The 17,792-nt window shown below is 39.5% G+C and overlaps 1 protein-coding gene across 2 annotated transcripts in view; it reads left to right on the top strand.

Annotated features, from left to right (window-relative positions):
• Nucleotides 1-17,792, top strand: part of SNCAIP (synuclein alpha interacting protein) — a gene marked incomplete at its 5' end in the record, with an annotated part of 53,880 nt that overhangs the window by 19,049 nt on the left and 17,039 nt on the right. For both annotated transcript variants that reach the window (XM_084305806.1, XM_084305807.1), the window contains 5 exons: nt 2,712-3,574; nt 5,311-5,490; nt 8,001-8,114; nt 12,515-12,640; nt 16,066-16,235. In XM_084305806.1, coding sequence (XP_084161932.1) covers nt 2,712-3,574; nt 5,311-5,490; nt 8,001-8,114; nt 12,515-12,640; nt 16,066-16,235 — 1,453 coding nt within the window. The remainder of the gene's footprint in view (nt 1-2,711; nt 3,575-5,310; nt 5,491-8,000; nt 8,115-12,514; nt 12,641-16,065; nt 16,236-17,792) is intronic.

The following is a 17,792-nucleotide window of genomic DNA, read 5'->3' as shown; positions in this document are numbered from 1 at the left end:
TCTGCTATGTTTAAACTGCATTCTTGAGTTTGAGAATGTATTAACTCTTAATGTACAGTAAGAGGAACATTGAAGGAGAAACTGCCTAAAGGCTTTAGTGTTTTTAGCACTGTGTCTCTAATGAAAATAAATAAATAAATAAAATTCTTTACCAGAGTTCACTGATTAATGAGAACATAAATATCACCAACTGGGACTGTAGGAAAGAATGCAGATCCAATAGGACTAAGAGCTCAGGTGTCTTAAGCTCCTTTTCTTCTCTGTAAGTCAGACTCACTGGTCAAGCTCCAATGTACTGAAATAATTTTCTGGAAGTTCCAGAGCTATAGGTATGTGTATGTGTGTGTGTATAAATGTATGCACATTAACAGATGGAAAGTTGGACCAAGAAGCCCAGCATACAGAGGAGAAATGGAAAAAGAAACATTGCAGCTGAATAAGTAGGCTTAATTTTCAGATCAGAGAATAGTTTAGGTTGGCAGGGACCTCTTGAAATCTGGCCCAACCTCTCTGCTCATGCGGGGTCAGTTAGAGCAGGTTACTCAGGACCATGTCCAGCTGAGTTTTGAGTATCTTCACAGACACAGAATTTACAGAGTCATATAATGTTTTGAGTTAGAAAGGACCTTAAAGACCATCCAATCCCAACCCCCTGCCACGGGCAGGGACACCTCCCACCAGACCAGGTTACCCAAAGCCCCATCCAGCCTGGCCTTGAACACCTCCAGGGATGGGACATCCACAGCTTCTCTGGGCAACCTGGTCTAGCTCTTCCAGCCCAGGACCACTCCTGCCCAGCTGCTGGGGCCCAGCCTGGTGCCTAGGGACCCAGGGTTTCTGCCCAGGCTGGGGGATATAGCTGCGGCTTTCCCTTTTGCAGGTTCAAAGAGTACCAAAGCTGAGCACATGTCCAAAACACACAGACGCATTTGTATCTCCTGGTTGTAGAGGAGATACAGGTTCACTGGTACAGGACTGCACACAGCACTCTGCAGCTTCACAACACGCACATTTGTGCAGCACACACACATTTGTGGATCCTTCAAACCCCTGGCACAGCCCCTTTGTCCACCCAGCACCCTGCCCCCTAGGCCTGCTACCTCCTTCATGGGTCACCTACTCGCTATCTGGTCCAGCTTGAGGCTCGCTGCAGACAGGCAGCACTCACACGCTTGCCATCATGCACACCACGCTCTCCACGGGCACACAGGCAGAGACCCCCGCCATGCCTGATACCCTAGCAAGGACCCAAGGGCCCCACTACTTGTCAGCAAGTCCAGCTGAAAGCTTGCAGGTGAATGCACATGCACACCCCAGGCACACCAGGTGATCAGGTGCACGGCCCAGCTAGAAAAGCACACCTACTTAATTTATACTGCACTCTTTTATACCCTTTTCTTCTTATTCTCTTTGTTCCTCTTGCTCCCCTTTCCTCTTACATACCCCCATGGATTTGCAGAGGTCTGAAGTCTCTGCAGCCTCCCAGTCGAGGCTCCCCTCACCCTCCGGTTCACAGTATTATCATCTGTAAAATCCAGGTTGATCTTCCTGGAAGCTGCACCTGTATTTAGATAGTCCATCCACTAGTGTGACTAGGAGGTTTATTTCTTGCTATTGTCCCAATTTTTGTTTGTCAGGTCTGTGTCTCAGCATTTTGCTCATGGTACTTTACTTCTTATCAACTCAGTCAACCTTGTTTAAATAACATTCCCACATTCCATCTTTCTTTATCAACTGTTAAAACTGACCAAGTTTTGGTTCCCACCACCTCCTCCCTTATCCCTTGTTGCATTGGAAAAGGTTCTTCGCCAAATGCCCTTAAATGCCCTCTGCTTCTATACAACCTTACACTTCCCTTCAGCTGGAATTTCGTGTGTTTCAGTTTGTGCCCATTGCCTCTTATCTGGTCAGTGGGTACCACTGAGAAGAGCCCAGCTCCCTCTTCTTCCTTACCTCCCAACATGCCTTCATACCTGTGGGTAAGATTCTCCTGACCCTTCTTTTCTGCAGGCTGAATGGTCCCAGCTCTCTCAGCCTCTCTTCGTATGAAAGAAGCTCCAGTCCTGTTGTGTCTTTGTGTCTCTGTGCTAGACTTGCTCTAGGAAGTCTGTGTTCTTCTTGCACCGGGGAGCCAGAACTGGATGCAGGACCGTAGGTGTGGCCTTGCTAGGGCTGAGCAGAGAGGAAGGATCACCTCTATTGACTTGCTGTTTTAATGAAAACATGATTTCCACTTCCTGTGTCAAAAATACATCTTCCAGAGATAACAAGCCTTAAAAGAATAAATTGTTGCTGTTACTAAAACAATCTCACTTAAAACAGTTTTAACCAGGGAGGTTGCCCTTCTCTTCTTATGTATCTCTGTTCAACTAGAAATGTGCAAAAAGTAGAGTTCCAACCAGCATAGCTGGGTAAGGCCACTGTGAATGCTACTGGACTCTTACAGGTTCCTATTACTTGATTAAAACTACTTTATTTGTAAATGATTTTAATGTATGTCCTGTTTGAAGATTTCTGTTCTAGAATGTGAAATTCTTCAGCTGTTTTCTTAGAGTTGCAGTTAAATCTGTTTAGATATGAATCTGGCAAGGTGTCATGTAATTCTGGCTACCAGTGCTTATCCAGGTATATCTTTGAAGCATGCTATATATATCATGTCACACATCTGGCAGTAATCAGCAGTTCTAAATCATATTCCTCTATTTCTTCAGTTTCCAGCAGCAGCTGGAACTGTGGAGTCTCAACTCTTATCGGAAATGCACAGAAACCAACAGGCATTGCAGATGTGTGCAATAAATTCAGACCAGTGAAGAGGGTTTCCCCACTAAAGCACCAGCCAGAGAGCTCTGAGAACAATGAAAGTGATGACCAAAAGAACCAGAAGGGAGAATACCAGAAGGGCAGCGAATCACAACCTGCACCTCCGAATGATGACCAGAGCCCAGGAGAAGGAGAGAACCTTAAAAGTAAAAACACTGAGCCTACTGTTCTGCTCGGGGAGCTGGAGCACTATGACCTGGATATGGATGAAATTTTGGATGTGCCTTATATTAAATCAAGCCAGCAACTCATTCCCTTCACAAAGGTAGCTCCTGAGAAAAAAATTTTGGGTGTATGTTCAACAGTCAATGGTGTTAGTGGCAAGACCTGCCCTACAGGGAGCACAGAGAACTCGCCTTCTGGGGTGACACAGTTCTGTGTTCTCTCTCCTGTGAAAGGCTCTCAGCTGAGAAAAACGCAGCCCATTGTCCTTGATCAGCACAAGCATATAACAGAAGAATTAGAGCTTTCCCAGCCTTTAGTTAAGTGTAGCTCAGTCCATGAATCTGAAGCCCAGGGCAAGGGTTTCCTCTGTAGGACATTTGTTGATCCTCAGGCTCACAAAACTGAGAAGACTATGCCTAACTGCCACCTGAGGACTTTTCACCTGCAGACAGCAGTGGCAGAAAACAAGCAGCTTGAGGAACTGAATATGAACTGGAGCAGTGCAGGGGGCCCAGAAGAGAGGAGTGAAGAGGTGAAAAAATTTAAGAGCATCTTAAACATTGTAAAGGAAGGCCAAATATCATTACTGGTAAGTATCATTTTTTTTCATAAACTGTGTAGAATAAGAGGGTTCTGTGGTGTGGTTCGTTACGTCAGCAAAATTTATGAAGTGTGTATTTTGCATCACCACCCTTTGTATCTTGTATGCTCCTTATAAATTGGGTAAATTATCTTCCAGGTAGAAAGTTTTCATCTTTAAAACAAGTAAGTAACAAAAACAGGATACTAGTTTTATGTGAGCATGGGCAAGATTGCTAGTTTATGCAGTAAACTGGAATAATATAGAAGGTAGGCATTTTAACTCTTGAGATCATTTGAATATCAAATTTAAATCTTAAATGGGCTTTGCCTTTCACAACATTTGTGGGTTGTTTTGTTCAGTTATTAATGGTTTACCTCAGTTGTTATTTAGAAGCTGACAGTGGGAACAGAGGGGCTTCTGTTGTATTCTGATTATTATTCAGGAGTGTTTATGCTGGCTTGTTGCAGCAGCATTCTCAGGCAGGGGCTTTCTCTAAAGCCTCAATGGCCTCTGACCCATATGAAGTTTTCAGTAAATTCTAGCACAGTGATCAGACACTATCAATGATGTTTTCCAAAGTAACTAGATGCAAGTGAACACAATGATGCAGAGCATGTGATCTGCAGTCAGAATGGCTGGTGGAGGCCCTGTGTATGTATAAGAACTGTTTTTGTTAGATTTTTGTTTAGCTTCTCTGTTTACCAGTCTAGCTCAAGCACAAAGGCATGCTATTAACATAGCAGTAAAAACAAAGACAGACATTCAAAGACTAGACAGAGGCAGAAGAGTATATTAGAATGCTCAGTAAGAAATAAAAGTAGATGGAATTCACCCAAAATAGGAATTGGTAAAAATAATACAAACAAACAAACAAAAAAAGGTCATAATAGGTAGGCAGGTGGGCAGAAAATATGTATTTATTTTCCAAACAGATCGAAATCTGTAAGTAAAGTATATTCATCAAACAGTACTCTGACAAGCCTGCACTACACGAGAAACTTGTCGTTGTTACTGCTTAACTCTGTGTTCCTTCTTCCATTTTCCTTCTGGGGTTTATCAGTCTAATTGTTTTGCCTGAAAATTAGACTTGGGCAGGAATAATGTATTAAGTCATTGTTATGAATTACTTTGTGTAAATATTCCAACAAATTATTTTTTTAACAGAAACAAGCTACTAAATAAGAGTCTTCTGCCTCATGTTTTAAGTACAATTTAGATTGTGCTGAACAATACAAGCTACCACTTTGTGATGAGCAAAATTAAACAGGAAGATTTTTAAGAGTTGTGGATGATTTCTCTTGAATTACACATTATTATAATGCCTTCTGTCCCTCCTCCCCTCCCTCTCCTCACCCCCATCCCTTCCAAAAAAAAAAAGAGAAAAGAAACCAATCACAAAATTGACAGAAATTATGAAAATGTATTTTCTTACATTGCACATTTGTTATTGTAGAACAAACTAGTACAAAGACTTAAAACTATTCAAGAACCTTGCACTTCTTTATGGCATTTAACCTAGATGGAGAGAAATTAAGCAGTGAATGAAGCCAATGAGCATACTGCCTCTATCCTTTCACTAATGGTAGCCAATTGCTGTACCAGGAAATTAAAAGCTGCTGGTTATGAGTTGTAAAAGAATGTGACTATGGGAAAATGTCTTTTGTCTTGTATCTTGGGTTCCGAGGCTTAGAGTTCTGTGTTCTTATCCCTAGTTGTAACTAACATAACGCCTTCTTTATCAGCCACATTTAGCAGCAGATAATCTGGATAAGATTCATGATGAATGTGACAACAATCTGTTGCATGTAGCAGCATCAAAGGGACATGCAGAATGCCTGCAGCATCTCACTTCTTTGATGGGCGAAGACTGTTTGAATGAAAGAAACATTGAGCAGCTAACTCCAGCTGGATTAGCAATAAAGGTAATTTAGTCTGTCTCTACTGTAATGTGGCATAAAGGTGATTTAGTTTCTTTCTGTGACAGCAGTAGGTATTACATCCATCAGGAAGTCATTTTCAAGCCTTTTGTTAAATGACATTTTTATCCATTGTTGTCAATGAATATATGTTCATTTTTAAATCTGTTAACTGTCTAAAAAATTGCTGTATTCTGAGGAACATTCATCAATCAGGCTCAGTTGTGTCTTCAGAAAAGTGTAAGAGAGTTAGAAAAAAAAGGTGTGAGACCATGTTTACAAAGCATGAAATAAATCTGATCCGCATCTGGAGATGAAACGTCTCGGTTGTCTACAACAATTGCATTGAAGTTAAAATGTACATATTGCAGAGCAACCAGTCAGAAAATGTGATAATTACTGTCAAAACTTACAGAAACAACTATTATATAGGGAAATGTGAGGATAATTGGTGTTGCTGCCCTAAAGTAAAATCTAGAGGTGTATAGGAAGGCTGATAATTTTGACAAACTGATTCTGGGTCTTCAATAAGATTGGATGGTTGAATGCCATTCATCTTAGTCATGGAGCACCTTAAGACAAAACAATGACAAGGGTTTCTGATTTTTCAGATATATTTTTATTCAATTGCTATTTACTTCTTGGGAAAACTTTAGAAACTGGCAGAGAACTGGTGGACTCCAACCTGCAGGTTTGCATTCTTCTCTTTGTGTAAAAACAAATCTGAAACTTGAAATTGATATTTATTTCCTTTCCAAAATAGCTTTTTCCTTTCTATGAATGCAGAGTATTTTATGTTTTCTCTTTTGTCCTGTATGAGGTTTTGACTGAGGGCTTGAAATGATTCTTTTAGCTATAAAGACTATAATAACGTTTATGAAAAAGACAGTTGAATAGTGAAATAGGAGCAGGTCATGCCTGCATGTAGTGAGGTATGATTTTTGAAAGAGAAGACACTGCAGCAAGAGAAGCTGCTAAAAGCTGTTGCTTTTAAACTGGGTCACAAACATGCTCTGAAGAAGATGTTCATCTGTCTTTCATAGAATCATGGAGCAGTTTGGGTTGGATGGGACCTTAAAGACCATCTGGTTCCACCCCCCTGCCATGGGCAGGGACACCTCCCACCAGCCCAGGCTGCCCAAAGCCCCATCCAGCCTGGCCTTGAGCATCTCCAGGGATGGGGCATCCACAGCTTCTCTGGACAGCCTGTGCCAGGGCCTTACCACGCTCTGAGGGAAGACTTTCTTCCTAGTGTCTAATCTAAACCCACCCTCTTTTAGTTTAAAACCATTACTCCTTGTCCTATCACTACATTACCTGACAGAGTCCCTCTCTTGCTCTCCTGAAGACCTCCTTTAGGTACTGGAAGGACCGCTCCTACAAGGTCTCCCCAGGTCCTTTTCTCCAGGCTGAACAACCCCATCTCCTTCAGTCTGTGTTCACAGGAGAGGTGCTCCAGCCCTCTGATCATCTTCATGGCCCTCCTCTGGACCCATTCTAACAGGTCCACATCTTTCTTGTTCTGGGGGCCCCGCAGCTGAATGCAGTGGTCCAGGTGGGGTCTCACAGGGGCAGTGTAGAGGGGGAGAATCCCCTCCCTCCCCCTGCTGGCCACACTTCTTTTGATGCAGCTCAGGATACAGTTGGCTTTCTGGGCTGCAAGCACACATTGCCAGCTCACGTTGAGCTTCTCATCAACCAACACCTCCAGGTCCTTCTCCTCAGGGCTGCTCTCAATCCATTCTCTGTCCAGCCTGTATTTGTAATTGGGATTGTCCCAGACTAGATGCAAGACTTTGCACTTGGATCAAGGTCTTTGCAGCATCTACATCCCACTTCATAGAAACTTGTAAACCTCCCTGAGTATGCATAGTAATTTGGAACACTTGAGAATGGGCTGTAAAAGGAGTTCAGGGCAAGAACCTCTCCTCGTTTGTGTTTGTACAATATTTATCACACGTCCTAATCTAAGAGGTTTAGGTGTTCAGATACTACATACTTAATAATAACTTAGGAAATATACACTTAATTATTGAGTTTGTAGGGAGAGTGATTGTTCACTCTGCTCCAGTAAATGATCTTATTAATTTTAAATATGGAGCCTTGTTGTATGCGTGATAAAAGCAGAGCTATGGTTTTGGTCTAAACAATTGAACAATAGGGATCAGACTGTGTATGTAGTACTCTTTCACTGCCTCTTGAGCTGGTGTCTGCTGTGACGCCATTCAGCAAACATTCTGTGCCAACACATTTGCTCAGCTGTAGTTTTAGGAGGGAAAAGATGGAAATTACAAGGTAAGCTTGAGGCGACTATAAGTTATAAGTAGCCAAATTATATTTGATACAGGACAGCAAGATAAACAAGTGCAATACGTGAGGACAGATAAAAGAAAAACTTCAAAAAAAAAGTGGAATTTTGTGACATACTGCATTTCTGATACACTTTTCCCTGTTTATTAGATGTGTTTGGAATGAAACAGCTGGAATTTAAATATTTTTTTTTGTTATTTGTTTAGAATGGTCAGCTGGAATGTGTTCGGTGGATGGTGAGCGAAACAGAAGCTATTGCAGAATTAAGTTGCTCCAAAGATCATCCGAGCCTTATTCATTATGCAGGTTGCTATGGTCAGGTATGGCTTTCATTTACTTTTCAAAGAGATTATTGTGATGCTTATACAGGAATTTTAATTTAAAGCATCTTTATTATTTTATGGCTTTTAAACACGGGGGTTCATAAACAGTTTAAATATTGAAAGATCTTTTTCCCATTTAATCCGTGTATTTTTTCAGTATTCTCCCTCTTAAGTCCTTTTTTTTTAAGCTTTAAATAATGCCTCAGAGAAGATTAGATGCCATATTATGCCAGCCTTATAATTCCCAAGAGCATCTTCTAAATTTAGCCTTTATGATCCCTTATGGGTCCCCTTGGATATTAGAAAATCATCAAACATTTTGAATAGCTCACATTCGTTTTCCAGGAGAGACTAATCTCAAAAAAATGGCAAACTGTGGCAATTTATTAATTCAGTATATTGGCAGTAAAATGAAGTGTGACAGAACTTAATCATCTGCCTAACTCTAGCCAGTCCTATTAAGAATTACATATAAAATATGTTGTAAACCAATCCTGTTCCACACCTAACTTATCTATAAATCTAATCTTGGGAAACCACAGAAGTACAGCATTTTGGTGTTTTGCTACTGTCTGGGGAAACATATACCGCTTGATTAGACCAGATTCTCCTCCCACAGTCTGTTTTTCCTAAATAGACCTTGCAATAACCCCTCTTCAAAGGACCTTCTCCAGGATTTACTATACAAGTAACAGTGATTGGTTATTCTTCTCTAATGCCTTTGGCAGATGGACTAGTTGTATCATCCAGTTTCTTCAACAAACATTAAGGATAAATGCAGAAAAAATACTATTTTTTGTGCTAATGCTGTTTTCTCTCTTCCTTGGTAAAAGAGAGGACAAGCAAAATGTATTCCCTAAGAAAATTTGCCTTTTCTTTCCTGTACAAACATGGTTATCTTATTCAATGCTTTACAAATATTGTGGCATGTTTTGGCTGTTAGTTGATTCTTTGCAAGGGTGGATTTGCTGTAGGGGGACGGAAGGAGAGGAGCAGATCTGGAAAGCTATGGAGCTGGAAGTCTACCCTTTCTCCTACTGTTACTAAGGCAACACAGACACCTTTGTTCTTGGCTGTACAAACACCTCCATTACTCTTCAGTCACCTGCTATGCAGATGTTACTGGTGCAAATTAGGAACCTGCTGGATATACTGATTGATTTTATTCTGCTTTCTATAACTATAAAGGCTTGTAAAGTTACAACTGATACAAGGAAGCTGGGAGCCCAATCAGTACTGGATTTGAGAAAGAAATGTTTACTACCGAGAAGAAACTTTGGAAGAGAAAGCTTCATATGAACTTATGTTAATGTCTTCTTTTCATTAGCCTAATTTTGTCCTCATCTCTAAAGATGTTTATACAAACTAAATCCAGTCAAGATTTATTTTTTTTTTTCAAGCTCTACTGTCTACTGCCAGGAGCAGATCTGGCACAGTTTATCTAGATATTATTTTCAGAGCAGGACGGAAGCTCCACCGGTTAAGAAACACCAGCTACAGTCAACCATGCATGAAATTTACAAAGGTGATATAAAAATTACTGCCAAATTTTCTTAGTTAGATGAATGCCAAAGAAAGTTCATATGTAATGTCAACTATCTTTTTTTTTTTATAATCTATAAATGTCTTACAAACACGAAGGAATGTTGAGGCTGAAGGGAAGCCAGACTATCTTGCCCAACTGTGTTAGGAAGAAAAAAGAGTTGAGATATTCCAAAGCGTAATTGGCACTATCCTCAAAGTTTTAATTTATTTTACCATTACTTACATGAGAGATAATCCATGTAAACACTGGTCTTGGCAGAATTACAAGAGTAATATTTTTACAAGGAAGACCTGTTATTGAATCATTTTGTATCAGAGTCAGCCCATCCATTGTTTCCCCAGGCATTAGGCATGCATACCATATTTGTCTTCAATAAATATCATTTAGAATGGGCAACAAAAGTGATTTCATAGCAAAGCTCCTAAGTTAAAGGTCATCAAACCACAGTCATGACCAGACTCCAAAAACATCTCAACAATACTGTATTTTGTCAAATGAGAGAGGAACCACATAAATTCATCTGATGAAAGAGAAGAAGAGCTTAAAGTCAACCAGTAGCCTGGTCTGCATACCTCCTACCTAGGGCTTCTTTAACCATGAGCTTTTGCAAGAAGCAACCGTGGTGGGCAGGTCTCTTCACACCACGTTGTTGGTGCATGGTAGATCATATACCAGCTGCTCCTGAACAACAGGAAGGAGTGATGGTGCAATCCCAGATGTACATAATAGGTCCTGACTAAGAGCTTCAAAGGGCTATAGCTTCTTTCCAACATGGATACTATCATAGCATGGGCCACACTGGTAACAGACAGAGGGTGAGGAATGCCAAGTGTTTGTTCCCTGCAGGCTCAAGAGAGTCAAGAGGGACTTTGGGGAACCAGAGCTACAGCATTACTGAGAGCCTCGGGGGGTTTCTGTGTGCCTCTCAGCAGTGGTGTAGTGCAAGAGACCACAATGTGGGCACAGTATGTGGCATTCAGATATGTAAATGCACATTTATGCACCTCAAGATGATTGTTTTTTTCGTTTGTAATGTCATTTTTGTGTTCCTTTCACACACCTTAGTCTTTTATTCAAAAAAACTGGTATCTATTTAATCAATTTCAAGTAATGGGGCAAAGATTGACTGTCGAGTCTGTACTCTTCACCATGCTAATCCTTCCATTTGTAGTATATTTAATCATTTAAATGGTCTTTGCTAACTGCTCTTTCTGTTTCAAAAGCTGATGGAGCCAGTCCCAAAACAGAAATTATGTATTGTGACATTTTCCCAGAATCTTTTTTTTAGAGAGGTTTGCATAGTTGTAGGTGTGGAATATGCCAGAGGGACAATAACCACTGCTACAACGTAAGTCCATTGAAGGTCTTAAAATTATCAGCTGTACTGAGTAATTTGTCAGTGTATATCAGGTCCTGTTACATAACAAGTATGTGACTATTTTCCATTATCTTAACCTTCTAAATAAATTTTATTATTCTTCATTTTGTCTGAGTAAATAGATGATTATAAACCTTTTCCTAGGAAGAATTTTCTTCCAGGTATATCATATGAGTGTTACGAAAGGGTTGTATAGTATATTTTGATAAACGATTTTTCATTTTTCCATATGAAAGTGAAGAAAACTGAAGTTATTTTACCTGTGTTTGTCATGTCAAGGATACATCTGTTAAAAAACATAGTCATCTGAGAGAAACACAAACTGTTTCAGTAGGTTTCTAATGTTGTGCCTGTGATGAGTTAATACACAGACACTTCTAAGTAGAGATGATGGCATTTAGTCGTACAGGTGCTTGATTTCTATGTTGATAACATAAATGACTGGAAAGCCTAATTTTCTCCGTGCTGATTGTGATCATAAAGTTATAGGCCATGCTCAGCGTTTTGGTCACTTTTACATTTTGAAGATATATATAATTTCACAGCTATAACTGTATTCCAGTTCCGCAGAGGAATGTCTCTAAAATATTTTTCTTGTTATTATTAAAACATAAGGGAAATTTACAGGAGTAGTGCAATCCTTCTCCACTGCTTGCCAACACCACAGGCATCTCCAGAAATTGCTCGAAAGCATTTTAAGAGTGATATGTGATCTTAAGTCATTCCTCCATGCTGGCTGTCATCTATATTTGGCATTCAGCCAAGTATAAATACCTATTCCTTCGCCCTGTAACAAAAAACAAAATTGCTGTTAAAATGGAAATGCAAAGAAGATAAGTTCCAGACAATTTGTCCCTATGAAGTAGAAAGCAGAGATCCTGAATGGATGGAATATTCTGGAGGAGACCTAAAGAATTCGAGGTTCCATCTCCTTTTCCTTGAAAAATCGGCGCACTGAGAGCTCAGGATGGACAGATTTCCTGAGTTTAGTTGCCTTGCTTCTCTTCTTGCACATCATGGAGCATGATGATAGATTTGAAGAATCTAACTGCTCATCTCTGTGATCTGTACGTATTCCTGTTGTAATTTTCCAAAGAAGCTTGTGAAGCTTTCAGAAAAAGATTTTCAGGCTGACACACAAGCTGTTGTACTTCAGGAGTCCTATGCAAGATATAGGCATGCATGCTTTCCAGTGTACAATTTGTCAGAATGTGTTACAGTGATGTAACGTCTTTTTATAAGGCAGATTAAAATACTTTGGTATATTTCCTTAAAAAAAAAAAAAAAAAAAAAACAGTCAGAGACAAACTCCTGATATACTATGTCCTACAAAGTTAAGAGAGGCTGAAAGCAAGGTCTTATGAAAGGAATTATTGATCATTATTGATGCCAGATGACAGTACCAGTATTCCTCCTGTACCTGTAGCTTTTCGTCATTTATCTTTTGTGGCATCTGTTTCCCCCTTCTCTTAGGAGAAAATACTTCTGTGGCTTCTTCAGTTTATGCAAGAACAAGGGATTTCACTGGATGAAGTTGACCAGGATGGAAATACTGCTGTTCATATAGCTGCTCAACATGGCTATCTAGGATGCATACAGGTAGAGTAATAGCTACATCAGAAACCTAATTTAAATCAAATTTGAATAACAACAACTATTAAAACATTTACAGGAGGTCTTACAAGTAGGAATAATTATTGATACCCTAAAATATACTGCAAGAAAGAACTTTCAAACAAGTAGGACTCAGACTAAAATACCAGAAAGTTCTACTTTCTCGATTCTATTCTGTTGGATGCTATTGTATTGGTGCTATTATAAATCTAAAGTAATCATACTGCAAGAAGAAAGCATGATTATATAGTACATAGTATATACACAAAAATACCTAATATATGTTTTTATGTTAAAAAAGAACATCCGGTGTAGATAAGCCTGCTCTTCTTACTGTTATGATATTTTCTTTCTGTTTCTTTTTCTGTTTAGCTGTAGCTCTTCATCTTTTCCGTATGAAAGTCTAACAGTTGCAGTTTGTTTTGCTTTGAAGGACTTACACTTTTAGCAAATCATCCCTTCCAGACTTCTAATCTTTAAACCTATCTATGCTAAACAAAATAGTGTGATGGTGATTTCTTAACCAGCTCTCAGTGAATCAGGTTGGCCACTGAGTGGCCAACATACAGTTCTGCTGTACAGAGCTGCTGTAAAGGATAGTTTGGCTTGCTGAAAAGGTTTACACAGCTATAGTGCTTTTGAGAGTCAGATCTAAATAAACCAGTTTAGATACCTTTGTACAGTACCAGTGTTCAGTGTAGACATAAAAAAGCTCTATGGTTGAACTTGATGGCAAGGTACAAGTATCTTGACTTGAGTTGAAGAACACGGATGTACCCTTTGTCCATCAGAGTCACTAGGACCATTAGTCATGGGAGTACATTCTAGTATTTGGGGTTTGTGATAACTTCAAGTGAAAGCTGTTTGGAGAAGAAATAATGGTAAAATTATTTCAGATGATTGCAGAAAGGTGTTTCATGAACAAATTAGGCATTGGGAAAGAACAGCTAAAAAAGTAGATGAAGCCAAGAAATAGAAATCAATAGAAATAGAAGTCAAGGTGATCAAGTCAACATGGGGAAGAAAATATGTCAAAGGAGGAGTATTTCTCAGAGTCTAAGCACTCAGCTTATATCAATAAACATGTTAGTCCTGTTACCACAGGTGAACTGACCCACAGCACCTCTTAGATCACTGCAAACACAGAAGATTTGTAATAGTTCAACCCTAAAAGAAATACACCTAGTTAATTCTTGTTAGCTAACCTCTCAGGGAGCTAAAAATATTTATGTACACTGTAACATTGAAGCTACAGATGCATAGCTTCTTATTATTACTATAACAGTTTATTTATATGTCTGGGCTCAGAGAAGACCTAACTACATACAAGCCAGTTTAAGAATCTGACACAATTAAGAAAAAAAAAAAAAAAGAGAGAGAGAAAGAGAACAAGGTAGCAATTGAGCTGAATGAATAGACTTGGGGAAAAAAAAAAAAAAAACAGTCAAGTAAATTTAGAGGACATGACCACCTCTGCATTTTCTTATTGATGGAACATGTTTTTTTCGTTTAAAGTTGTCAGGAATGGACTCTATACAGACTCTTATAAGAATCTAATAAATACATCATAACACCTGTGCAAAATTTAGTGTTTTTGTTATTGTGTTCCAGACAATTGCTATGATCAGCTGGAAAAAAAGTTGATAGAATAGATATTTGTGATTCACTAATGGAAGCTGTTGTTGTAGATCTAGGCTTACTGTTGTTAACCTCAACAAGTCCTCATCAACATGTACAATGTACTTAGGGGAGAAATGGAAGTAAGTTATTTTGAACAGAGTGGTGACATCTGCAGGCTGTTTTCATGGATGAAGCTGAACAAGAAAGAGAATTGCCTTGCTTCCTCTATGAAAAATGAACCTTAATAAATGGCTTAGAATTTCTAAAACTATTTTATTGTAGATAAATATGAAAATCAAATAGTGATTTCTGTTGATGTGAAGCCACAAGGAATAAATCATGAAAACATCTAATGACAACTAAAATAAACAATTTTAGTATATGTCACTTCATTAACACCTCACAGTGCTAAATGCAGTTCATGTTTTGCTGTGCTGTGAAACCAAATAAGGCCCCTGCCCAGTGAGATAACAGTTTAGTTTTAAACAGCGTGCAGTGTATGATTTGGTAAAAAGAAAGAAGCAATAAAGAAAGCAGAGGGAGAATGAGTACTAGTATAGAAAATTGAGTGTAATAGAGAGTCAGTGATTCCCTTTCTCTCTCATTCAAAGTTGTTATGAACAGGCAACATGCCTATCATTTTCCAGACTATATGATTGCTTTTTGCAGGTTCGTACCTCCTTATTATTGGTAAGTTAACCCCAAATTTTTGACATAAGATGCAGTGCAAGACTGTTCATAAGTTTCTTTCATTTATAGAGCTAGCAAATAAGATAGCCTACCATTCCTCTTTTCTGTCTGCAGGTGTAAATGTCTCTGTGCCTGTGATTCTGCATCAACAAGGCCATTCTAAACCCTGGTTGGCTTACCAGCTCTGCCTGAATAAATCAGCCAAGAGCTTAGCCACCCACTTCCTCTGATGATGCTCTAGTTTTTGGACACTTTATGGTTTTGTTCAGCACTTTTTTCAGACTGCTGTATGCAGTGTGTATCTGAACACTGCTGCAGGCACTTAAGTCTTACTGTAGGCATGAATAGTGTGTAACACTGATTATCACAAACAAACGACAAAGAGTGAAGGTTGGGTTTCAGTTCTTGCTTCAGTTATTGGATGTCTTGAAGTCAGCCTGACATAACTTCCTTTGTCTTTACAATGCTCTGGATTCAAGTTCCAGGGGTAACTGAGAGACCATACTCACAGCCTGGACAGTTCTCCAGCAACAAGCTAAGGTTCTGGGCTATTATAGTGAGTAGCACATCAGTATCCACAGAACAAGAGGCATTGTTTTTCCTAAAGACTAGGATCTGACAACTATTTCAGTATCTTAAAAAGGTAATAGGGGGTAACCAAGCAACTATAAAACGAGACTTTTTTCTGCATTAAAAAAAAAAAAAAAAAAAAAGATTGAAATTATCATCAAACAGGTTTCTTTCTGCAAAAAGAAATTTGTGCCTGCTCGACCTGAAGGATTTTTTGGAAAGTATCTACCGTAGTTTTCAGATACACATATTACATGTCTAAAGGCCATTGAAACTGCAGCAATGGGTGTAGTATAATTCTTCTGCACCACAGAATACTGTTCTGTTACCCTTGCCCCTGAATAATAGATTTTAGTAGTATGTATTTTGAATTCCAAGTGCATACAAACTTGTCAAAGTGATTGGTTTTTCAAATTTTTCAAGCATTTTATTCAGGAGTGGTTTGCACCCAGAAGTTTCTCGTGTTGATGAGAATTCACAGCAGAGATTTATGTTTACAAATGTCAATGTTTTCTTTTGTGTTTTTACAGACATTGGTTGAATATGGAGCAAATGTCACCATGCAAAACCATGTAGGAGAGAAACCTTCACAAAGTGCTGAGCGACACGGGCACACCATGTGTTCCCGCTACTTAGTGGTTGTGGAGACATGTATGTCATTGGCCTCTCAGGTTGTGAAGCTAACTAAACAACTAAAGGAGTAAGTGTTTAATTCTTAACAGAGGGTTCATTCTTAAAACAATATTGTTGTCTTCAGTTTAAGTGTCCATTTTATGCTTCTCATATGTGATCTTTTCAAATCATGTTTCTCCCTTATGTCAACACACTTTCTTGCCCCTTCACCTTTAGCAGCTAGTTTTTCAGGCAGTTTGCTGTGAACACAGATGAAGGGAGTGGGAGTGAAAAAAGGCATGCATGAGATACATACATGTATATAAGCAGTACTGTCCCTTTTCCCTTGAGTTAACATCTTTGCTGATCATAATTTCATTTCACACAGCATTGTTTTCTATATAGCGGGAGTCTCTTCACAGTTACAGTATTGTTTTCTGATGTTGTGAGGAAAAACAAAAATAGTAGTTTCAGGGTGTTTTTTCAACTCAGAAGACAACTAAGCCTACAGCGACCACGCAGGATATATTCTGTGCTCTGCTTTTTCTTCACAGAAACTGGCATGAATATTTTAGTGTGTTTTTTTACAAGTGCTCTGTAAAGAACCTATTATATTGAAACATTAATTTAGGCAATTGCTTGCTTTTATTATAGGTGCAGTAACTGTGATTTAGCATCTAAATAGTCTTGAGACTTTTAGAAAACACCAGCACTGATCTAGCTTAGTTCCAACTTAGATACATGACCAAGAGCTTCTCACTTAAAACAAGCCATGAAAATGCTGGTTGAAAATAACATGTTTAATGGGACTGTATCATATTATGCAAACAGCATGTGGACAATAGTACTAGCTGTAATCTACAAGGTTTTATTAGCATGTGATCTGCAGAGGTGGCCTCTGCGAGAAGAGGCTAGGGGCTGCTTGGCAGCAGACACAGATGGTTTCAGACAGCGCCACAGCAAACCAACTAGAGGACGCGGCTGAGTCTATCAGCCAAGCTGAGGGTGCTTCAGTGGAAACATTTTAATAAGGGCAGAAGATGACAGAGAGAGAGGAGGAGAGTACAAAAGAGGGACAAAAAGAGGGAACAGCAAGGTCAGAGGAGAGCAGGTGCTCCCCAGTGGAGCAGGCACACCCCCAAAGGGACTGTGACCCATGGAGCACTCCTGCTGGAGCAGGTACACTCCTGAAGGGACTGGAGCCCATGCATAAGCCTATGCCATATCAGTTACAGAATCACAGAATCATCTAAGTTGGAAGAGACCTCCAAGATCACCTAGTTCAGCTTCTAACCAAACTCTACCAAGTCCTCCACTAAACCATATCCCTAAGCTCTACATCTAAACATCTTTTAAAGACCTCCAGGGATGGTTACTCCACCACTTCCCTGAGCAGCCCATTCCAATGCCTAACAACCCTTTCGGTAAAGTTCTTCCTAATGTCCAACCTAAACCTCCCCTAGTGCAACTTTAGCTCATGTAAAGGACCCACACCAGAGCACAGGAAAGAGTGAGAAGGAAGAAGCAGCAGAAAGAAACTGCTACTCACTGACCCTGACCTGTGTCAGTCATTACATCACTGAAGGGGCCTGTATAACCTGCAACAATAACAAGAGGATAGGAGACCTGCCTGGAGGGAAGCCTG

This window comes from Netta rufina (assembly GCF_964035555.1).
Source record: "Netta rufina genome assembly, chromosome: Z".
NCBI classification, from domain to species: Eukaryota; Metazoa; Chordata; class Aves; order Anseriformes; family Anatidae; genus Netta; species Netta rufina.
Note: the sequence above shows the minus strand (reverse complement) of the source record. Positions and strands in the feature narration are given on the sequence as shown.